The sequence below is a fragment of the Sciurus vulgaris genome (assembly GCF_902686455.1).
Source record: "Sciurus vulgaris genome assembly, chromosome: 9".
Taxonomy (NCBI): domain Eukaryota; kingdom Metazoa; phylum Chordata; class Mammalia; order Rodentia; family Sciuridae; genus Sciurus; species Sciurus vulgaris.
This window is the reverse complement of record NC_136469.1, coordinates 46,879,893-46,904,924: the sequence shown is the minus strand read 5'-3', so window position 1 is coordinate 46,904,924 and position 25,032 is coordinate 46,879,893. Positions and strand designations below refer to the sequence as shown.

The window sequence follows — 25,032 nt, the reverse complement described above, 5'->3', positions numbered from 1 at the left end:
ATCAACATATCTCTGAGACAAAGATTCAAGTCATTAAAAAAGAGACAGTCTCAAGGGAACTATGTCCATATAATAAGGTTTAAAAGTGTGGACACTTATCTAAAGGGAGAACTTTGATTATAGATTTAAAATAATTACTTCTAGTACTAAGAGGGCCAGAAGGAATTCACTATGATAAAGAGGAGTTTATAGCTCCTATATATACATATAAAGCTGTGATGGATTTCAGGTACCTTTTCTTCATAATCATCTTTTATAAGATGTAATTGGCATAGGTATTTAGAATACATAGTTAGTTTAATGTACAATTTGATAAGTTTTAACATATGTATAAACCATAAAGCCATCACTGCAGTCAAGATAAGAAACACACCTAGTTATCTTAGGATTGATAGAGGTGTTTAACTGAATGTTAGAATCAGATTCCATCTCTTCTCCAGCTTAAAAAAAATGTACTTTTCTGTTGAATTTTGAAAAACATAGTTAGATATGTGTACATTTATTTGTGTTTAGTCAAAAAGTATTGTTTTTGTAAGTACAGTTTCAGGTTTTTGTTTTGTTTTAAAATATAGGGTGTGGCTGAAAAAGCATACTGTAGCATGACTGGCCTCCAGTGGTATCATTGAAGAATAGCATCACTGCTAAATTCACAGCATCGTTAGAAAATTAAAAGAGCAGAGCAGAGCAGTTATACACCAACCACAATCATGTGCCACACTCTTAATCAACAGGGGCTGGTGAAATGGAACATAGGTCTTGGGATCACCCCAATGAGGGAGAAGTGTTTTGATACTGGGCGATACTTTAATGCAGTTATTGCTCCGAAATTTTTCAGAGAAAATATCCAGGTTTACACTGGTTTCATTGTCAAAGAGTAGAAACTTGTTTCTCTCTGGCTATCTTCTCTCTGCTGTGCTGATACTTCAAAACCACCTCTTTATTATGTTACCTTCTTTTTTCTTCTCGTGACTTTTTTTTTATAGCTTTTAATTTTGGTTATATATTCTAAGAACTCTGAAATTATACTCATTTGAGGGAAAGTAAAGGATGTGAATAAAATAGCATCTTCAATTTGAAGCTTTTTTTTTTTTTTTTTTTTCAGTACAGACATTTTGAACCCAGGGCCTCACACATGCTAAGTAATTGCTCCATCAGATTGAAGCTGTTTGGGTAACCAAGAGGTCTGCTTGTAATTGCTATCAGACACAAAAGACAGAAAATAATCAAATCTTGAACAGTGATGTTTTGGCATGTTCTTTCTTTTTATTCTTTCAATTAGTCTATTGTCATCCTCAATAGAGAAAACAGGAATCATAAATTAAATGATGGGGACCAGGAAAAGAGTCTAGATTAGAATAAATGAAGCAGATATATTTTTGTTTATATGCATGTTAATAATTCTTTCTATAGAAAGTCAAATTTTCAGCATATGAAAAGGAGAATTGCAAATAATTGGGTTGGTCAAGACCAACTTTGAGTTGGACATGAAAATCTGTACCACTAAATTATTTCTCAGACTTTTCTGCCTACCATTCCCCTGACCCCTAACCTGTTTTTTCTTTGCTTTGTAGTCAGTGCCAGGAACTCTGGAAGCTTTATCCCTTGCCTTAGTTTCTTGTACAAATGCATTTATATTCTATATCTCACTGTCTATGCATGCTCATACTTATATTGTCTATGTAGGTTTATATTAGTTAACTGTAATTCAGGCAAAGAAGAATGAAAACCATGTCTTTCTTAGTTCATTTTCTGTGGCTATAACAAAATACCTGAGGGTATTTATAAAGAAAAGAGGTTTGCCTCAACTCACAGTTTTGGAGGTCCAAGAGCAGGTACCAGGTTCTACCCCATCCTGGTGAGGGACATAATTTTGTCCATGCATAGCAAAAAGTGGAAGAGGAAGTGGGAACATGTGGAAAAGAGCAGATTGTGAGGAAGGAAGGAAAAGAGCTAGTCAAGGAAACCTAACTCACTTTATAACAACCTGCTCTCATGGTAACCATCTAGTCACTTGAGAGTAAGAACTCACTTCCAGGAGAGAGAGGTCTTCATTCCTTTTAAGAAGTAATCACATCTTAAAGGCTCTAATGCCTCTCCACACTTATATTGCAGACCAGCCACCAACATGAATATGGGTGGGGACAAATCATATTCAAATCACAGCAACATCCAGAAGTCCAAATTTCCTCAGGTCTCATCATCCACAAATATAAACAAAGTCAGTTTAACAGGCACTTGCTTTATGACCCATGTCCCCATCTTGATCTCCTGAACGGCCTGCTCTCCAGCCACCCTCACCTTCCTTGTCTCCTATATGTCTGTGACCAAGTCTGATGAGCTGCCTCATCAGCTGCCGCACCCTGTCTGAGCACTCTTTCTCTTTCTTCCACTGTCCACTGCTCTATCACAGGCTCTCCTAGGTACTAGTGCCCTTAAGGGGCCAAACATCCATGATATCTGCTCAGAATTCATCTTTCCCAAGGTGCTATATTGAAAGGCTGTGATTAGGGTCTCTTGTGCCTAAGTCTTACAAAGTTCATCCCAAATCTTTCTACAAAGTTCACCTATGAGGAGAGCTTGGGTGCTGACCTGGAGGTAAGTGCCTATGATAGCAGCTGGCCTTTCCTGTTTTATGATGATCTGCCACTACCTCAGTGGCCTTATGACTTGCTTATTTGTCCATTTGCCTGAATTCATTAGAAAAGGACTCCAGCTCTCTTCATCAATTAGCATCAATTAGGGTTAATTGATTGAGTACATAATTAATTGATCACTAGAATCAATGAAACCCCAAAGTAACAATGGTTTAAATGAGAGAAAATCCAGGTGGAGGTAACCTGGGGTAGGTAAGGCATTCCACAGGGTCAGGAATCCAGGGTCCTTCAGTCTTGCTGCCCTGCATCATCACGATGAGGCTCTCTTCACAGCCTGAGCTGATGGCTCAAGTTCTAAGCACCATGCCCAGCAGAACAGAGAGAGGTGGGGAAGGCTATTCATGCTTTGCAGGACACTTCCAAAATGTGCTAATGTTCTTTTTAAAATTCTACTGGTCATTGCATAATTACAGGACCACATTTGTCTTAAAATGAGGCTGGAAAACATAACTGTTAATGCCCCATGTGCAGCCATGTGCCCGACTATTATTATTGTATTACTATTATTATTATCCAAAGCAAGAAAGGAGAACACCTATTAAAGAGCAATCAGCCAAATTTGTTACAATATCCATGTGAATAAGTTTCTGGAAAGCCTGCCCTACCTGTCCACCCACTTGTCTATATCTGGATCTATATCTATCTAAGACTCCATTACATCTACCCATTAAATTTTATTTCTTTGTACAATAGCTTGTGCCTTGGGCCAATCCAATATTATTGTTTCCAAGGCTATCATGTACTATTTTTATTTTTTCTTTGTTCTTTTTAGTTATACATGACAACAGAATGTATTTTGACATATTGCACATATATGGAGCATTTACGTATACATACATGGAGCATATTACACATACATGAGCTATTTTATTTGGCCTTATCTATGAGTCTTTCAATTTCATTTTATGTCTCATATTGACTATCATTTGTATAATTGTTCAATGCCATTATTTCTTATTATCTCATAGTATTGTTTTAAAAGTGAGAGACAGTCTCTCTGTTAACTAGAATATTTTATATTGTGACCCTTGCACCAACTGTGCCAGATAGTATATTTAGATGACAAGTATTTACTTTCATAAATTCTGCCCATGAAGAGTATAAGCCTGTGTTTATTTCTGATGGGTCTTTCTACTAGAGTTAATACAACTCATGCAGATTGGTTAGGGTTGACTTTAGGACATTCAGCAATGTAATTTCTTTTTTTATTTAAATATATGTTTTATTTGTTCTTTGTAGGTATACATGATAGAGTGGTAATTTCTTTTTATCTGAGTGAGTCTTAGCTGAAGCTCTGATGTGAAAATCTAGTCACTTTGAGCTACTGTAGTAAGAATAATGGATTTTGGTTACAAATTATGCCCAATTTATACAGCTTAGGAGTGTGTTTTATAATTAAAGTTTACTCTTGCCCTAATCAAATGGGATAATAAATCAGGATTGATTAGTGTTAGCTGATTTTCAGAACTGCTTTGGTATACTTTTATTTCAGGAAACACTATGTAGGTAAAAATCCAAATTTTGTCCAGAATTAACCCTGTTTGGAGAGGTATTGATTTTGGATACAATCAAAAGAAAATGTACAAATACATTCAGGGAAATCAGAGCCCTGCGGATATTTGTGCACTGTCAATTATTTTAGTTTCTACAAAGGTAACTTGAAATTAGTGTTAGTCATTAGCCCAAACAAAAAACCAACATAGCTATAGATGTTTTTGTCTTGTGCAGACATGTAAATACCTATACTTATGTCTGATTTGAGCAAGATGATCAGTAAAGCCTAGTGCATCTTAGGTCAATAAATGCTATTCATGTGATTTTGGTTTTTGAGTTTATATTTCCTTTCTGTATTTCCTCACAGAGGGAAATTTATAGCATATAATGCATTTTTAGAAAGGAAGAAAAATCCAAAATCCAAGAATCCAAGCTTCTATTTTAGGAAATTAGGAAAAGGAGAGCAATATAAGCCTTAAGCTAACATAAAAAAAGAATAAGTAAAACTAGAGCAGACATCAGTGCAACTGAAAACAATAAAGCAACAGAGAGCCATCAAGAAAAACAAATGCTGGTTCTTTCAAAAGATCAATAAAATGGATACATCTTTAGCCAAACTAACCAAGAAAGGAATGCAGAAATTGTTGATTTCAGAAATGAAGGAGTAATCATCACTAATTTCACTACTTAGACGAAATAGACCAGTTCCTTGAAAAACGTAATCTTCGAAGACCCATAGAAGGAGAAACAGATCATGTGTAAGCTTGTGTCTGTGAAAACAACTGAGTCAGTAATAAATCTTCCAATACAGAAAGCTTGGGGCACAGATGATTGTATTGATTAATTGTATCAAACATTTAAGGAAAAAATGATGCAAATTCTCTACAATTTCACCAAAAAATTGAAAAGGAGAGAACTCGTTCTAACTCATTCTATGAAGCCAATATTATCTGAATATCAAAACCAGATGAAGACATGACAAGAAAGGAAAGCTAAAAATCAGTACCTGCTCTGAAAAAGATTCAAAAATCCTCAAAAAAATGGAAATTTTTTTGAGCAAATGGAATACTGTAATGTATTTAAAAAAGGTCTATATTATACTCCATTATCAAGTGAGATTTATTTTGAATACAGAAGGATGGTTTAACACTTGAAAGTCAATCCATTACAGCAATAGGCTAAAGAAGAAAAACCATCTGATCATATAAATAGGTATAGGAAAAAAAATTCACAAAAACCCAACACCTTTTCCTCCTTATTTTTTTGGTGCTTGGGATTGAACTGAAGGCCCCAGGCGTGCTAGGCAAGTGCTCTACCACAAAGCTATACTTCCATCCCCCCAAACTATTCTTTATTTTTAAAAAATCACAGAAAACTAGGAATAGAGGCAAATTTCCTTAACTCAGTAATAATATCTACAGAAAACCGACAGTTAACATCCTGCACAGTGGTGAGAAACTAGCTGCTTTTCCCCTAAGAGTGGGAACAAGGCAAGAATGTTTTCTCTCACCACCCCTATTCTACATTCTCCTGGAAACTTAGGGTGGTGACACTCTTCAGTATAATTCTGTAATGGAGCATATTTGTCCAAACCCATGGAATTTCACAAAAGGAGTAAACCCTAATGCAAACTGTAGACCTTGCTTATCTAAAAAACAAAACCAAAATCAACATGAACAAAAGCACTTCCCAAATTCCAGAGATAACTGCTGATAATTTATAGATGTATCTCTTTCCAAATGAGTATGTTTAAATGGATCATAATTATGGTGTTTACCTTTATGAATGAATTTGCTATTTCCATAGTATCAAAAGAAATCAGACAATGACTCAATTCAAAGATACTATTTCTTCTATTATTATTAAAAAAAGAAAGTATCTTTAATTTCTCCAGGAAATTCAACATGCACCCCAAGGGCAATGTCAAATTCTAGGCATTAGTGGTGGTGATGGAACTCCAGAGGTATACAACTTAAGCATTTCTGATCATCAGCATTTCTCCCACTGTTCTTAACCATCAGCAAATTATATGTGTATATTTATGCATTCATCCACCTTATGAGGACAGCATTCCAGGCAGACAGAAGCACACTCCAAGTCCTAAAGTGCAAAAGGCCAGGTCAGGGGAGAGGACCAAGGAGAAGCCAGATCACAAAGACTCTGGAATTACTACTAAGTTTAGTGGGAACTCATCATTGATTAGGTATTTGCTAAGTAGAATCAAATTTATAAGTTACTTTTGCACTGAGAATAATGCAGAAGGGATGGAGTAGAATTGGTGGAGTTAATGGAAAGCTATTGTTACAGACCTGGTGAGACATTGATGGTTGGTGACTGTGGGGATAAAGAGAAGGTATAGGTGGAAGACATTTTGGTAGAAAAAATTGTAAGATTCACAGACAGATTGAATGTGGAGAACTCCTTCATTTTTGGCTGGAGAAACACAATTGGAGTAAAAGATCCAGAAATATCCATCAAACTTCCAGGTGAATCTGTTAAGGAGGTTGCTCAGAAGAGAGATCAAAGACAGAAACTTTGCATTGTGGGGCATGGTGGTGCATAGCTGTATTACAAGTACTTGGAAGGCTGATGCAGGAGATTGCAAGTTCAAGGCCAGTCTTAGCAACTTAGTGAGACCTTTTCTCAAAATAAAAATATGAAGAGGGCTGGGATGTAGCTCAGTGTAGAGTGCCCCTGAATTCAATTCCCAGTATAGAATGGAAGGAAGGAAAGAAGGAAGGAAGGAAGGAAGCAAGGAAGGAAAGAAGGAAGGAAGGAAAGGAGGAAGAGGGAAAGAAGGAAGGAAAAGAGAATAGAAAGGAAGGGAAGGGAAAGGAAGGAAAAAGAAAAGGAAAGGAATGAAGCTTTGCATATGGCACAGATAGGAAGTTTAAAACCAGGGGAATAGATTCCGCTGCTCAGGGAGAGTGTATAGAGTGAGAAGAAAGGAGCCCCCAGGAAAGTTCTGAGCTTCTGAATTGTGATGAAAAAGGAAACCGAAACGTAGCTGAGAACATGGGAGAATTTTGAATGGCAGAGCTAAGAGAAGAAAGTTTCAAAAGAGGATGGAATATTCAACTTTGAAGTAGTGTTAAAAAGTCAAGTGAGATGAAAACTGACAGATCTCTATTAGATTTGGCACGTGAAGGTCACTAGGAACTTGGTAAGATATTTCCAGGTATCTGGGACTACATATCTAGACTGACTTGAATTTCTAGGACATCCTTCTCTTTATTCTTCTTATCTTTGCACTGTCCCTGAGACTGACTTCAATTTCTGTTTCTCTCTTCTCTCCATAGTTTTTATTTTTTTTTTTCCTCCTCCCTACCCATGTAGTTTTTCTCCTTTCTCTGAGCCAAAGAAAAATAAGACAAAGGGAGACAGCAGGTGAAAAGAAGGAAACAGGACAAAAGAAAAAGTTAATGCAACATGGTATTTAATGTTGTATTTTTCCTCCAAGATTCACTTTTTTCCTTATTATATTTATGCAATTTACTTACCTTTATGTACTCAGAGAAATCAATATATTTTTATTTAAAATATATTACATCAGGCTCGCATAAGTATATTCTTGTTTTGTCTGCTTCTGATGTGATTAAATCACTAATAGAGCTTTATTAGCTGTGATCCATAACATAAAATGAAATTGGCCCTAATGTGGAATGCAGATACTGAGATATGGTCATGTCAGGATGACTGGAAACTTTCCCTCCTTTTTCCATTTATTTCTTATAACATTCACATAAGAAGACTTGGCGTTAAATGCTAAGAAACAAATGCTTAGATGATTAGGATCTGAGAATTTGATAGCCTTCATGGCACAAAAACAACAGCTGTCTTAAAAATATTATTATCTAAGACTGAAGATTTATTTTAAGTGGTAAATGCATTTTGAAATAGAGGAAAGAATAATGATGCTTTAATGGCAATTTTTAAAAGTAATCAAAAGTCACTTCAGTATATGTCAGTATGAATTTAATTTAAATGACTAAAATAATTTAGAATCCAGCTTAGCAGTAAGCAAAATCCAGTTAAAATATTGCTTTAGTATCTTTGAAGCACGTAGGATCCCTGGAAATGGCAATACTGAATTCTATTTGTGCCTTTAATGATTCGTCAACATTTAGGAGTGTAAGCTTTGATTTCCAGTATTTTAAAAGTCAGCTATATAAAGTTGATAGCGTATACATATTTGATATATTCATTAGTCATTTTTCAGGAAGTGAAATATGGAAACACACTTGAATGTTTATTTAAATATAAAACAAAAGTAAGCTGGTTAAAGCTATATTTATAATAAGACTAATAGTTTGGGTTTAGAACATAATTTTGGTAGCAAGCATAGTGCCTTGTAAGCCTACTTAATAGTATCTGGTTACAGACAATAAATAACAGAAATGGGAAATTAGCAAACCTAGTATACTAGATGGTTGGGGTAAGAGCAGCTCTAGGAGGTAGGTGACAATTCAGTCAGATTGAGAGGATTGAATGGGCCTCTGGGGGGTTCCCAACAGGTTGGAGATGGAGAGGAGAGGAATTCTGGATATTTAGTAGAAGATTTGGTAGTTGATCATAGGCAAATCTTATCAGGTAGCACTGCTCACAGCCCAGGGATGTTATTAACCTAGATTGGAATTGCATTTTGACATCAAAGCATAAACACAGTTACCTGAATTGAGATGTTCAGTGAGTTGGTCCTGCATTTTGGACAATTGGAAAAAAGTTCCTTAGTCCCTAAATAGAATTTGGAAGTGAATATCAAGACAAGAGTATATTTTTGTCAGTTTTGGTGCATAGTATTGGAGAACCCATGGATTCCAACACTGTGAGGTGTTCGTCCATGAAGCCACAGATGCTGATTATATTGTATTGTGTATTAGAATATAACTTAAGCCTGACTTAAGGCATTTTTTTTTTATTGTAAACAAATGGGATACATGTTGTTTCTCTGTTTGTACATGGCGTAAAGGCATACCATTTGTGTAATCATAAATTTACATAGAGCAATGTTGTTTGATTCAATCTGTTATTTTTTCCCTTTCCCCCACCCCTCCCACCCCTCTTTACCCTCTATACAGTAGTTCCTTCCTCCATACTTGCCCCCCTCCCTAACCCTAACTCTAACCCTTCCCTCCCCCCCATTATGTGTCATCCTCCACTTATTAGCGATATCATTCGTCCTTTGGCTTTTTGAGATTGGCTTATCTCACTTAGCATGATATTCTCCAATTTCATCCATTTGCCTGCAAATGTCATAATTTTATCATTCTTTATGGCTGAGTAATATTCCATAGTATATATATACCACAGTTTCTTTATCCACTCATCAATTGAAGGGCATCTAGGTTGGTTCCACAGTCTGGCTATTGTGAATTGAGCAGCTATGAACATTGATGTGGCTGTATTTCTGACTTAAGGCATATTAATATACAGTTTGAAACTGCATAAACAAATATAGTTTTAAATTTGTTGTAAATATTGTATTCTAATGTAAAGTGAGATTAAGAAAAATCCTAGGTAGGGATCTGACAACTGAGAACCTATGAATACCTTGCTTATGCATGAATATTACTTCCTTTGTTTTAATTTCTTTTTTTATCTTTATTTATTTATTTATTTATTTATTTATTATTGTAAACAAGTGGGATATATGTTGTTTCTCTATTTGTACATGGAGTCAAGGTATACCATTTGTGTAATCATAAATTTACATAGGGTAATGTTGTTTGATTCATTCTGTTATTTTTTTCCCTTTCCCCCACCCCTCCCACCCCTCTTTTCCCACTATACAGTTCTTCCTTCCTCCATTCTTACCACCCTCCTTATCCCTAATCCTAAACCTAACCCTAACCCTAATGCTAACACCTCCCACCCCTCATTATATGTCCTCATCCACTTATCAGCGAGATCATTCGTCCTTTAGTTTTTTGAGATTGGCATATCTCACTTAGCATGATTTCCTCCAATTTCATCCATTTGCCTGCAAATGCCATAATTTTATCATTCTACACGGCAGAGTAATACCATTGTATATATATGCCACAGTTTCTTTATCCATTCATCAACTGAAGGACATCTAGGTTGGTTCCACAATCTGGCTATAGTGAATTGAGCAGCTATGAACATTGATGTGGCTGTATCTCTGTAGTATGCTCATTTTAAGTCCTTTGGGTATAGGCTAAGGAGTGGGATAGCTGGGTCAAATGGTGGTTGCATTCCAAGCTTTCTGAGGAATCTCCACACTGCTTTCCAGAGTGGGTGCACTCATTTGCAACCACACCAGCAATGTATGAGTGTACCTTCCTCCCCACATCCTCGCCAACACCTGTTGTTGCTTGTGTTCTTGATAATCGCCATTCTAATTGGGGTGAGATGGAATCTTAGGGTAGTTTTGATTTGCATTTCTCTTATTACTAGAGATGTTGAACATTTTTTCATATATCTGTTGATTGCTTGTATATCTTCTTCTGTGAAGTGTCTGTTCATTTCCTTAGCCCATTTGTTGATTGAATTATTAGTATTCTTGGTGTAGAGTTTTTTGAGTTCTTTATAGATTCTGGAAATTAGCGCTCTATCTGAAGTATGAGTGGCAAAGATATTCTCCCACTCTGTAGGCTCTCTCTTCACATTACTGATAGTTTCCTTTGCTGAGAGAAAGCTTTTTAGTTTGAATCTGTCCCAGTTGTTGATTCTTGCTTTTATTTCTTGTGCCATCGGAGTCCTGTTAAGGAAGTCTGATTCTAAGCTGACATGTTGAAGGTTTGGACCTACTTTTTCTTCTATAAGATGCAGGGTCTCTGGTCTGATTCCGAGGTCCTTGATCCATTTTGAGTTGAGTTTTGTGCAGGGTGAGAGATAGGGGTTTAGTTTCATTCTGTTTGTTTTAATTTCTACTTTTACTCAGGGAAAGAACCCTGGATACTACCTTAAATTATTATTTGTATTAGATGCTTACAGCTTAATGTTATATTGCATGGTTTGAACAGAGAGGACATTTTTTGCCTCTATTCTGCAAAACAGAAAGATATCAATTAAAGAACAACAAAAGATACATAGCAAGCATTAAAATAGTCCTCCAAGCCTTCTGAACATTTAGTTTCTCAAATAGTACTTTAGAGCAACTGGATTTTAACATCTTTTATCCAGCAGAGGGCTACCTATCTCTATTTCTGTGAAAGCACCTGACAATAAATGTATATAGTTTACTTCAGTAGCTTTCAGATATTTTTTTAGCAGATCTTTTCTTTAAGTGGAGTTTTGCAATGTGGAAATGAGATATGCTGAACCTGTTCTAAGAGAAGTTCCCCTACAGCCACCTCTCCAGAAGGCCTGGTGAGGTGTGGAGGGTAATGGAAACCCTCTGCTCTGATTTATCCAAAAATACTCCTCCAAATTTAAAGTCAGCTCTTCGTGTGTAGAGTCATAAATATTTCTCCTCCTGTAAAAGCCATAATGCTAACACTGCAGGAAAAATGAATAAGCAGAATGATTCCTGAGTTATGAAAGTCCCTCTTACAGGATTTTGTCTTCAACTATAATTGCACTCTGACTGTTGTGTGGTTGTACGTGTTGTTTGTTTTTGTTTTGTTTGGGGGAAAGGTGGCATTTTATTCCAGTCTTATGAGTTAAAAAAAAAAAAAAAAAACGCTTGTGTTGACACATTTTCTTCGCAATATTTCAGAGGTGTGCCCAACCAATGGGCCGGTTGCCTGTGTATTTCTATATTTATCCCTGTAACTGGGCCAGTTTCTGCCCTTTACTAAAACTGGATTTTAGGGATCAATTATGGGAATGAAAAAGCATTCCATCTGCCTGTGCATTACTTTGCCTTGGTGATAAATCTATTTGTGAAAGAACGTATTGGGGAACCTTCCATTTGGAATTATGCCTGCTTGGTAGTCAAATAGTGATTGTTCTTTTGTTTTTCCACTTAAAACAAAGCCTTTGTGAAAGGACCCTTTACTCTGATTGAGGCCTGTCCTAACCTTTTATACTGAAGTCATTTCGATAATGTGACTATAAAGAGCTGTACTTTCATCTGGGCTAGTAATCTTCCTTTCTCATGCACAGTTGTTCACTGATTTTGAGGTTCATTCCACAGTGTAAAGAGTCCACGTTTGTGTTAGATTTCATCCTCTGCACATGGTCTTCCAAAGTAGCAGTCTTCTCCCATTCACACTATTTTAGGGGGTGATTCTGTGGTATTCCCAGTCCATCCTTGTGTTTCTGTCTTATAACTCTTTTTTTGTTGTTGTTTTTAAGCTTCTATATTTATGGTTTTTTTCCAGAACAATAATCATAAAAGTTGCTACTTACTGAGCACCGATCACATCTTCTACATGGGCTGTTTACTTAGTTCTATTTGGTAGGCATTGTTAGTATCCCCATTTATGTAACAGGAATTTGAATCCCACAAAGACTAGAAATGCACCTGACATAGAGCCCAAGTTGTGATTTAAAACCCAAACTCAAGATCTTCCACTACACAAAGAAGTCCTATTGCATGACAGAATCAAAATTGCTATTAGACTAATTAATGCAAAAGATGGCTAAAAGATCATAAAATGATTGCTTACACACTTCAATCTTTTTATTTCAACCTACACATATACATAGGAGAATCTTCGACATGTTATTTAATGTAGGATCAAGACTTTTTGTTTAAGTATGTTTTATTTAGGATGTTCTATTTTGTGTTTAGCCTTGGTGTTTTCTCAACAAACAATACCTACTTGTAGCTATTATGTCACCTACATTTTCTGTTTTTTGTTTTTTTAATCTATTAAGTGTAGTCAGAACTTACAGACACTTGCAAATCACTCCGAGTATAAAATGCCCAGATTTTTCCAGAGCTTCCTCCTCAATCTTTTACATTTATTTCAGTCATACCTATAGTTCAGTCACTGTGTTTCTAGAGACCCATATTTACAAAGTCCTTATAAAGCAGATGTATTACTTTTCATAAAGCAACAACTCTTTTATATTCATATTTCATTAGATAATGTAAGATTTGTTTATGTAACTGGAATAACAAATACAATTGGGAAAAGAAAAGCTTTGAGATAAACATACCTGGTTCTTGGTAAACAAATTGCTTTATATATATATAACATATTTACATATATATAACAAATTGCTTTATACATATATATAAAAATTTATTTATTTTATTTATTTATGGAGAAGAATGTACACATGGAATAGCTAGAAGGCTAAACACTTTGCATGAATGGTGGACAATAGTTGGCATTCATCGAGGAAATGGGGACGCTTGGTTAAGGTTCGTTGATGGAGCTTCTTTGCTGCTTTTCAGTAAATCAGAGAAAGTACTAACACATTTTCTGTGAAAACATGATATTGAAAGCTAAGTGTATCACTGGACTTGTAACAAAAAAAAAAAAAATTTCTCCGTTTTCACTTTACGGAAGTTGGGTTATATATTTCTCAAAATTTCTACCTAAACCCTCAAGTTTGTATTTCATGTAAAATTACAATTTGTAAAAAAAAAAAAAAAAAAAAAAAAATTCTATTTTTTTTTTTTTTTTTTTTTTAACCTCTTATTTATTTTAGAGTTTGGTGACATTTTTTAATTCTCAAAGGTTTAAGGTTGCAAATTACCTATTATCATTTACTCTATCATATACATGTGTTGCAATATTATACTGTATCTCATGAATATGTACAATTATTATGTTAATTAAAAATGAAAAAAATCAGAGTTACCTTTTTATATGACCATGTGGCTTCATATTTACCTCTGGTCAAATCCTGAATTTCTTAGCATGGTTGGGAAGCTATCTTATAATTTACTTTAAAAAATGGTGATGCAGTAAGATGGTAGATGGATGGCTATTTATAAACAAGGGACAGTTAGTCAATGGTTCAAATTCTCTAATGAGGAGTTCACTCCTGTTAGCTTGCTTGCAAAGATCCTCTGCAGGTGCCCACCCTCCAGAAACTCCTATACCAGAACCTGACTCTCCTATGGGAGGGAGATAAACTTCCTCATTTCGGTGGAGGACAAAGAAAAAAAGTGCCTACTTAATGATGGCCAGACCCTTTAGGGGATGAAGCATCCTCAAAACAGAAGGAACCTGAATTCCTGAATCAATATGTGAAGGAAAGCTCTTGCCAACCTGTCACAAAGGCCTGTCACAGCGTAAGACCTAAAACGAAGGCCTGATATTACTTGCTGCTTTGACATCTGTTAAATTGTAGGACCTCAAATGGCCTAACTGCAAGTTCTCTCCCTACTCTGCTTTTTAGGATAAGGTGCTTTGCCCAAGCAACCTTCTTTATCAAAGGGACTAGACAGTGCCTGCTCAGCCCTATTGAATTACTCCAACAAGCCAATCACATCCTCTGCCAGGAATCGAAGAGCACCCTGCCCACTGACACCACAAAACTTGACACCCATAGTCCTACTTGTTCCCCAGTATAGCCCTCAAATGGCTATGAATTGCATGTCCTTTCCTGGGACTATAAGTACATGTGACTAATAAATAGTTGTCAATATAAAACAAGTTTTATTACATCATTATTTAAACTTTAGTTTTGGTTACTGGGGTTTGAACCCAGGGGTACTGCTTTAACTGCTGAACTATACCACCAGTCCTTTTTTATTTTTATTTTATTTTGAGACAAGTTCTCACTAAATTGCTGAGATTAGCCTCCAACTTGAGATCCTCCTGTTTCAGCCTTCCTAGTAGCTGGGATTACAGGCATGTGTTACCATGCCCAGCTTTTAAAAACTTTATTTTTAAGAAAAAAGTATAACTTTCTGCAGTCCTGGAGTATATGTTTTTCTACCATTCACTATAAGCATTCTACCATGTGTATATTGCTTATTTCTTTAAAATCATCTGTTATGCAGTGTGAGTTGGTAGAAGCGTGGAGGAAAAAAAACCCAAGGAATAAGTCTCTGCTCAAAGAGTTCAGATTGTTTTAACTTCCCAAGTGAGTCATACAGCTTTGGGAAACCAGAACCATGTGTTTGACTCTGTCCCTTTTGTGTCTCTCTGCCTTGTTCAGAGCTCAAATATTTGAAGGCTTTATAGATCTGTTTCTCTGTCCTGTTATTTGTGCTGTGGGTCCAGTAGTCTTTGTTTATTGATCATTGTACTCAAAAAATTATTTAAGCAGAAGATTTGGGGCCATAGATGAATGTAACTCCTTCAGAGAAGATATACATTTGCTTTGGTCAGGTTTTGTGGTCCAAGGTGATTTGGAAAACATCATAAACCAAGTTCAAGACTTGAGTTTTGTTTAAAGTCCAGACTGTAAAACCCAGGTTGTTAATCTGCTGGAGGAATGGTTGTTTATTATTCTACCCTAGCTTAAGAGTATTTCTTTTTGGAGTCTCAGATGATTGGGGAGAGCTCTCCCTATTGGATCATGCATCTTGTATAGACTTTGGCCTTTGATTTCTGCCTGGTTACCCAGGAAGTTTACAAAATCAAAGTTCAAATTTGCTGGGGAAATGCACTAGGGAAACAAAAACAATTTCCCTGCTTACTTCTTTCCCAGTAGTTTCATTTCCCCCTCAGTTTTGTTTAGTAATTCTGTATTATCATGTCATCTATTTGTTGCTTTTAAGAAGTTATTTACATTTTATCCAGTATTTCTGGCTCATTTCAGTAACAGCGTTGGTTTGAATGACCTGTCTCCAAATAGCTGGAAACACATTGTAAATTTAGTGTTTTGGTTATTGATCTGATTTAAAAGTGATACATAGACCATGTCACAGGAAAGCTCTACTTTCCTTTTCCCTGAAAATGATTTCTAAATAAGGTTTAATTTAACTTTATTCCTTGGTTTCATATTTATGGAATATGAGTTTGCTTGAATTGGTATAAAATTCAAATGCTGATCTTGCCTAAAATAAGAAGCAGCGAATGGCCAGCAACCAATATGATGTGTGGGTTAACTAAACACAGTAGTGAGAAAAAGAAGATTTCACGTCTGGTGGTGAAGAAATGAAAATGGATCATAGAAGCTCTTTCTGTATGGGTGGGGAGGGAGGAAAGGACTGTCGAATGTGATAGCATCCAGAAAAGTAATGATCCAGATGTTTGTATTTTCATAAAGTTACCAAGTACCCATTGATTTAACAGTATTTACACCAGGTGAAAAATGACCAGATGGTGACACTTCAGTTTTCAGGTAACAACTATGCAGTCATGAGGGGATTGTTCTTAAGTGGTTGTGTTATTGAAACAACGTGTTTTATAAGCCTTTGTATTCATTGAAGTGTCTACTGCACAAAGACTCCACTGGGTATAAAACTGGTTATGGAAGTTGCCTTGTTATGTCCATGTTTTTTTTTTTATTTTTTTTAGCATTTTTTTATGTCCATGTTTTAAAGGTAAGAGTTTTGGATTAGAAAACCAGAGGCCTGAAACATCATAGATTTGGTATTTTAACATCAACATATATGGATATACTGTAAGACCACAATTTGCTGTCTTTCTATTGTTAAATTTGAAAAATGAAATATTTTTTCTAATCTTTACTATGTTAGAGGACTGAAGTTATGCTTTATAAAAATTCAGAATAATGCAGGGACTTTAATCTACAGTTATTGAGTTTAACCTTTACTAATTAATATGCAAGTTCAAATTATTTCAGAAATACTTAAGATATACCTGGCATAAAGAATGATGATTAAAATAGTTTTGCCCCAATAAAGCTGTTAATATTTTCCTTTTGCAAATAATATAATTTAAAAATGTCCCATCCAACTATATATCCAAATAACACTTCTAATTGACATTTTATAAATTTACAACTTTCTAATATTAATCATATTTCTTTCTTTCTTACCAAAAAGTTGTTTTCTTTGAAGGTATTAACACATCATTTCTGAGTAAAAATATAATTTCCAAAGTGAAAAATAATAAATTTCTTTGTGAACAAAGACCAGACATAAGTGCATAAAAACATCCCCAGTGATCTTCAAGCCTAACCAGACCTGAGATTGACTTCTCACATTTTAACCACAAATTCAGTGCTTTTTATTTGACCATAGTAAAAAGACTAAGAAATACACCCTGGAGATTTTACGAAAAGCTGTTACAAACCAAAATGGGGTGTTATGTGTGTTTTAAAACACAACAGTAAATCTTCAACAGGAGTTAAAGTTAACTTCAGTGTCAATCCTTCAATAGACTATGGGGCCATTTTATCCAAAATCAGTACATTTTTGGGGAAAAAAATATTAGTAAGCCATAGAATAAAATGTCATTTATGGGAACAGAGAAGTCCTAAGAAGACATTTGAAGATATTTAGAAGTATATTGAAATTTCAGAGCAAACTTTTAAAGATTTGGAGGTGGTTTTCTATTGAGGATCTGAACACTAGTAGTCATAGTCACTGCAGATTGTAGGAAGCGACTGAGACGTCCCAAGAAGTCAGAACATAATCACTTATGACTGAATTTCCAACTCATTGAGGTCCAGAGCATTGCTGTTTATACTACTGCATCTCCAAATCTTCAGGACCAGTTCATAGTAGGTCTTCTGGGACTAGATTCCATCAAAAGATAGCACCATGGAAAGAAGCTGTACAGTACTGAGATAAAGATAGTGAGAAAGATCTTATTGGGGGCGGGTGTTTTCTGGAGATTCAACTCAGAGACACTTTACCACTGAGCCACCCCAGCACCACTGCCCCCTCCCCCTTTTTAAATTTATTTTGAGATGGTCTCACCAAGTTGCTTAGGGCCTTGCTCAATTTGCTGAGGCTGGTCTTGAACTTGGGATACTCCTGTCTTAGCTTCCTGAGCCTCTGGGATTACAGACCTGTGCCACTACACCCAGCAGAAAACTCTTATTTTAAATAAAAGAATGTTGAAAAGGCAAATTTGAAGATTAATTCCTATGCTTTCCATCTAAGTTTTAAAAAGAGAGAAAGATTGTAGCATTGCGGAACCTTTCTGATTCCTGTGTGAACTGATTTCTTTATTTCTTGCCAAAATAAGCACGGAAAGTAAATATAATTAAGAAGCTCTAGTGAAGGAGTTTTCTGTCAGAAGCGTTTTGCACCACGAGCAAATCCAGCCGTTGGCTTAGGCAGATCCAGTTGATACAGGCAGGGCTTAGTCCCCCTCATCTGGGCTAACACTTGGGGAAGGATTGAGTGGGCTGGCGGTAGAGTTGGGAGGATGCAGGAAGAGACAGGCTGCTGCTAGAAGTCTCTTCCTTCTGAACTGTGGCCTTTGCCTTGGGGGTTCCTTCCCCTTTCTTCTGCTGCCTGTAATCCCCAGACCATCATCCCCATCATAATGGAGGGAGGTCTGTGGTGACAAAACAGCAACTATTTATGACCTACACTTTGTGTGGCTTTTATCTTCTTTATATAAAGGGCCTCCAGAGGGAAGCTTTTCACTCCTTGTCTGCTTCCCATTGTTACCAGCTAGAAAATTTCTGTGAAACTCCAGAAGCTTTAGAGCTTGTTTCTCAGGCAGAAAGATGGGGGTCTTGAGACCACTCCTGCTTCATCCCTCCCTGGAAAACTGCCTGTTTTTGGAGCTAATGTGTCCTTGCTTCCTTTCCTCTAGCAGAAGTAAAGGAAGACAGCTCTTGTGTTTTACCAAATCATCCCCTTACAGAAACATTATTTTCAAAAGATAGCAGGATCGCTTATATTACTAGCTCTGCTTTAGTAATTTTGCACTATCAAATTAGTTTGTTCCTTGGTTTGACTTCAGGAAATACAAATTGAGGGTGGAACGATTGCAGTCATTTAGTTTGCTTTGCCATCCCCATCTCAGAAAACACACAAAAAAATCTCAAATAAGAATTAATACCACGGACTTGATTAGGAGGAACTCTTGGCTCAGAGCTCAAGTGAACACATTTTTTTGTTTGTTTGTTTGTCTGTTTTGTTTTCTTCCCTTGATTAGGTGAGTTTTAACTGCCTTTGTAGTGCATCTGCTTCTTTTCCCACATACCACCCACACTTGGTCTTGGTAGAGTGACAATATATACTGTTCAATTGCATAGCTGCTCCTCCTGGGTGGGGCCAGGGAGAGAGAAGGGGGATTGAGTTGCATATGGCTAGGTCAGTTGTTATTGAACACTACCCTGACTGATGCCTGATGTCTGCAGAGGATTTTCTTTGGATTCTGATCAATGGAGTGCTGAATAGTGAGGACAGCAAATGACCATTTTTGCTCCTGTCTTTAAAATAAAGTGTGTCCTCTCGGAAGGGCAATCTATCTATGCTGGCTCTCAAGTTTAAATGTAAACGACAGCGTGTTCCTTACCTTTGATGGCAGACGCACACTTTGCCCATTGATGGTCAAGATGCTTTGTGGCAGGAATCAGCTCTTGTTACAAATCCAGAACTCAGCCAGTATTATGTCTCTGCTGGAGGCTTGATGGGAAGACCCCCTTTAATGTGGCGCATGCATCATTTAAATGGCTGTGAGCTCCTGGGACTGGAAACTGGTGCCCTGTCTGTGCAGAGGTCATCTGGTGAGTGAGCACTGCTCTCTTTGCTGGAAAACGGATACTGATTTTTTTTTTCTCATTCAAACAGAAATCATAGGAAAGTGTGAGCAACAGAAGTATGCAAGAAGGGATGATTTTAAAAAATCAGTTTCCTGACCGTTCACTATTGAATAAGTTAGTTGTAGACAGAGTTATCACTGTGTGGGAATGTCTACTCAGCCTATCTTTTGAAAAACGATTCTGGGTTGCTAATCATCTCATATGGGAGCAATCTATTCCTTCACTGGGGAAGAGATTAATTAAAATAGCACACTAGGAAAGAACTTGTAGTCAGTTTATTTTATTTTCAAATGTTGATTTTAGTTGTCTGAGATTTCTTGTTCTGTGATTTTAATGGTGTAAGCCACAGTGGGGACTTTCTGAGTGGGTTCCTTTCAAGGTGGGTAGATTTAAGAGTCCTGAACCTCGGTCCTCCTGCCATTGCCAGCTGGCCTAAGAAAAACAATCTGAAACAATTCATTTGCCTTCTAGCATCCTCATCTGTAAAAGCACAGTGACTTTGCTTCTCTGTGCTATATGCAAAGATGATTTGAGAAAATGTAAGCAAAGTTTTTAAAGATTTGGCAAACACAGTGCTTTGTACAATATGTAAGTCAGTCAAGTTAATATCCAGTTAACATCCAATTCATTATCTTTCTTCATGAGATGAAGCTATGCAAAGAGCTCTCCTATTTGTTTGTGAAAAGTTGAAGGGAGTCCTGGAGACTAAGACTGCTATAACCATGTCTAAGCATTTTGTCGTTTTTGTTATCAAATTGAACTTCAAAAATGTGCAATTTTCCTGGCATAGAACAGCATAATTAAAATAACTGCCCAACTTTACGATGGGGTCTCTATGGAGCTCACTAAAGGCTAATGGAATAAGTGATTTTTTCCTCCTCCTCCTCTTCCTCTTCCTCCTCCTCTTCTTCTTCTTCTTCCTCTTTTTCGTGGCACTGCTTGCTTTCTTCTCTAGCTGTGCTTATGATTTTTAACTTTTCTACTGAGAAGGGGAGAGGATACCATGAGATGCTATGAACAGATCCCATAGAGACAGAGGGAAGAACTTGTCTTACAAGAACTCTCCCGGTCACCCACATCAACAGAAAAAACACTGCAGGAGGCTCAGCCCACATTCTGTTGGGACTCTTATTACTAAGCCAAAAAGGACATCCATGAATCGCACGTGACTTGCTCGTTGTAAACATTTTTTTTTTTTTTTAAGTATTTATAAAAAAAGGGACTGGCAGATGGCATCAAGAACGCCCTGTGCTCCAGTCTCAATGCCTCCCTGAACCACCTTTGATTAATGACAGTTCTGGCACCATAATACTCCGTTTTCTTGCAGTGCCTGGGAGAAGAAAACCGGTGCCATGTGTTCAGGGGTAAGCAATGGTTAAGGAGCTTGAAGAATCCTACCAATTCATGTTATCTTACCAAGAAGCCTGAGTGAACAGGTGTGTTTCTGTGTAAACATGTAGGACTTTCTAGAGGAAGGAGTTAGGTAATAATGAGGCCAGTTTGGTTTGTTTTCCTTTTGGAACCTGAATTCTCAGCTGTTTCGATTTGATAGAAATGATGCCCCAAACATAAGAGAACCCGCTTCCCTCTCTCCCTTTCTTTCCTCTTCTTTTTTTTTTTTTAATTTATTTTTATTGTAAACAAATGGGATACATCTTGTTTCTCTGTACATGAAGTAGAGGCATACCATTTGTGTAATCATACATTTACATAGGATAATGGTGTTTGATTCATTCTGTTATTTTTTTCCTCCCCCCACCCCCTTTTCCCTCTTCAGTCCTATACAGTTCCTCCTTTCATTACTCACTGTAAGTTGTGTGACCCGTGACCAATCATGTCCCCGATGCCATGCGGCCCACGTCCTGGTGACTGTTCTTTCCTTTGACCATCTTTTGCATCAGGTGAAGTGCTGGCTTTGCTGTACTGCCATGCATTTTATTTGCTTGTGGGATATTTTATGAATTTACTATTTTCAGCCTAAAAATTTCAAATGATAAAACATCTAGGGCCCACCCACAGTAGAGAAAATTGGAAGAACTCCTCTGTGAAGAGTTTTACTATTTTCATGTGGTACAGAAATGAGACTTGATAATCTTCATTTATCTACAAAAAACATCATTTTCTAAGAGAATACCTTCAATACTTAAAAGTTCTCCCTAATAATAGGATATATGCAGAGTCAGATACAGATAATTTAAATTTAATAATTTAAATTACTATAGCTATCAAAATTTTTCTCCTAAAACGTAAAACTAGGAGTGGTATCCATGATCCACTTTGTATAACACAGTGTGTGACTCTGCCTCCAGCTAAGAGTGAATTATTAAGAAGTGAGTGTCATTCTTGACATCCTATTGGCCCTTGATAAAACTGTGGCAAAATTCTGAAAATGTAGTAGTATATGTATTTGGGTTATGATGGAGAATTTCATTTTCTTGAGTTAACAGGTGTATCCTTGGTCTTCTTTCATTGAAGTTCCCTACCCGGTGTATATACAAAACATCCAGAAATTTCAACCTTGCTTTACTTCATCACGTTGCTTTTCCTGTTAATTTATCTATAACCAACACCTTTGATAATTAATAACCAGTGCCCATATGTCCCTCTGAGAGAGATGCAGAGCGGTTTAGGCGGTGTGTGCCTTCCCCATTCCCTTTCTCTACCCCTGTCTTCCTCTTTTAAGCGCCCCCTGTTTCTCTCAGGATTACCCTGCTGAGCCCAGATTATACCCTGTGCTCACTGACAGCTCCTTTGGATTCCTTGCTTAATGCAGCTCCCTAAAGCAGCCTCGCGTGGGTCTGGAAACCACACAGTGAACACGAGCAACTCCCAGCCCTTCCCTGACCTGTTCATTCCTGTGTTGCCACGGGAATGGCAAGTAACTCTAACTCTGCTCGTCTTCTCCCAAAACGGCAGCATTGAATTCTTTTCTTTAAATGCACCTTGGAGAAGGGAAAGGCTGAGAGATTTAAAAGGCAGGGATTCATGTCATGCGCTACAGCAGAGCAGCCCGTAGCAACGGCAGAAGCAGCAGCAGCACCGCGGCGGCGGCAGCAGCAGCACCAGCAGCAGCGAGTCCTTTAGCGAGACTGCACCATTTTCTTCTCACCCTGCATAGAGGTGTGGTTGGAAGCGGCAGTAAACTCCCCACCCCTAGCAGTTTCACAGAGGTGGCCTCTTCCTGGCTCCAGTCAGAAGACACAGACTGTCTGGAGGAGTCCCCAAAGACTGTTCCAATTGGTGATGTGTGTCTAAGGAAGGCTTTTTCAACTAGTAGGATGCTTGTCTGCTCTTGCGGCCACCCAACTACTGAAGAGCTCCAAGTCTAGTGCTCCGCCTTCCCCTGGGACCATTTCTGAGTGTAGGTGCACACCTATGCCTCTGCGTGCCTGCAGGTGTGTGCTGCTGAGGGACTCCGCTTGGGATCAGGGTACCCTGTAGTGAATTATGGGTGCTGCAGAGGCTGGAGCAAGATTATGACCGAGCTCGGGGGCGGAGTGGATTATTTTGTGAGTGTTCTGGCTGCCAGCCATTGCTCTGGTGGGGAAAATCACATCTCCATATAGCTCTCAAATCACCTGGATTCTTGGGGAGTGGAAACTGATCCTCTGCAACTGCTTCTACTGATTTTCCCTGCAAAATGGCTCACGCTGCTGCTTCTATTAAAAAAGTTCGAGAGGCTGAACTGGATGAAAAGGAAAAAAATCTGGAGAGAGAGAGAAAAAAACAACGGAAAATCCCCAGAGAACGTATGGAAAGGAAAAGAAAGGTATGAGGAGCATCACTTTAACCCTTTCCTGCTTTAGCTTTGTGTGGAACCATCAGCCTCATAACTGGCAACTTCATCCTCCCTTTCTCCATCATTCCCCTGCACCATTTCCAAGCTCAGTTTGCAGTCTAGAGCTCATGCCTACGTTTGCTGCATTGGGAGGAGATGCCTGAGCAGAGTGAATTTCCTTTGCTGTGACCAAGCAAAGCAAAATATGCCTTCATGTCATTTACTCCTCTTTTACCCCCTCAATTAAATTTATTGAGTCTCAGAGCCAGGTGCTTTCTCCCTCCAAGAGACTCAGCACTTGTCATAGAAGGAAGGGGTTGATTTATGGTTGGAGGGTTAAGGTATTTTCCTCTTGTTCCTCATCTCTACTACTAGATCATTAGCACTGTGTCTCCTCAGTGACTATATATTTGATGTAGACCTCTGGTTAAGAATAAACCACAGGTCTTATGTACTCTTTTCCCTTCTGACAATTGACACTGTCAAAATGCACTCAAAATATTGATGCAGTGAGCTGTGTCTCTGCATTTATAAAATTATATATTTTTTGGTTTGGTCACTGTATATATTCTCTTCTGAATATGGCAATTAAATGAAAACACCAAGTTAAACAAAGGAATGAAACATTGATTTCCTTTACATTAAACTATAGACTTGTCTTCTCTTTCTCTCCCTTAAGATGTTTTTTTTTTTTTTCCTTTATAATATAAATAAGTGTATGGAGCTGAATTTACCAGTGGTCTGGATCTATAAAGGAAGAAGTTCTCTGTTAAATGCTTTAATTAACAAAGTAGGTCACTGAATAATTTCAGAAGATGATAAATGGCATATTACATTAGCAGAACATAAAAATAGTGATTTGTATACAAGCTGTTGTTAAGCATAGCTCCGGGATTAGGGATGCACTAGGGATACATATGCTTAGTAATCTATTTGATCAATGGATTTTTCTTTTCTATTCTTTTTCTTTCATAATAGAAGTGTTTACCTTTGCATTTGGGGAATATTATCTTTGCCTCATTTTTCAAAAGATACTCAAGGACCCACTGAGTGGAGATCTTACTGCAGAAGGATTCATCACATTTCAGTTTTACTACTTATTTTACCACTGGTTAGATCAAATTGCTGTTATTGGGCTATAGAAATAAAATTAACAGTAACATAATGATTTCCCTTCTGGGGAAAACTTTAATACTGTTTGACCTTTGAAAGGCCTTGTTTCAAGGGTGCATTAATTTTATTTTATGATATCAAGAGTCTTTTTGGCCATTTTTATGGAGGTTGGTTTCCTTCTTGACAGCTACTGCAGTTCTGTTTCTAATTCTCTAAATGGAACATTACTGCATAAAGTAATTTCCTGTGTTTATATCTTTTTTATCTTTTGTTCTCCAAAACACAGTATATTTATAATTTCTTGGCCAGGAGTGCTTGTTCAGCATTCAGTTGTGATTTAGCAACTTTGATTAGCTGGAGTACCATGAACACACCTGAAAAATGTGGTCTCACTTTGATTTGTTTCTGCTCTAGTTCTATGTTATTACTTTTCTTTGCCTCATTAAAACTGAAAAATTTTATCATTAAAATGGAAAAGTG

The 25,032-nt window shown here is 37.2% G+C and overlaps 1 protein-coding gene and 1 long non-coding RNA gene across 21 annotated transcripts in view; one reads left to right on the top strand and one right to left on the bottom strand.

Moving 5' to 3' along the window:
- The window catches only part of ANK2 (ankyrin 2), a 694,188-nt gene that overhangs the window by 418,713 nt on the left and 250,443 nt on the right, over positions 1 to 25,032 (top strand). For 2 of the 20 annotated variants that reach the window (XM_079154613.1, XM_079154598.1), the window contains exon 1: positions 22,446 to 23,430. The exons of 16 other annotated variants lie outside the window; for them this stretch is intronic. In XM_079154613.1, coding sequence (XP_079010739.1) covers positions 23,302 to 23,430 — 129 coding nt within the window. In that variant the 5' untranslated portion in view covers positions 22,446 to 23,301. Of the gene's footprint in view, positions 1 to 22,445; positions 23,431 to 25,032 lie in introns of those variants that run through there. 2 more of the 20 variants (XM_079154615.1, XM_079154595.1) reach the window with 2 other exon arrangements.
- Positions 1 to 25,032, bottom strand: part of LOC306670132 — a 417,629-nt gene that overhangs the window by 279,663 nt on the left and 112,934 nt on the right. The gene's annotated exons all lie outside the window — the stretch shown is intronic.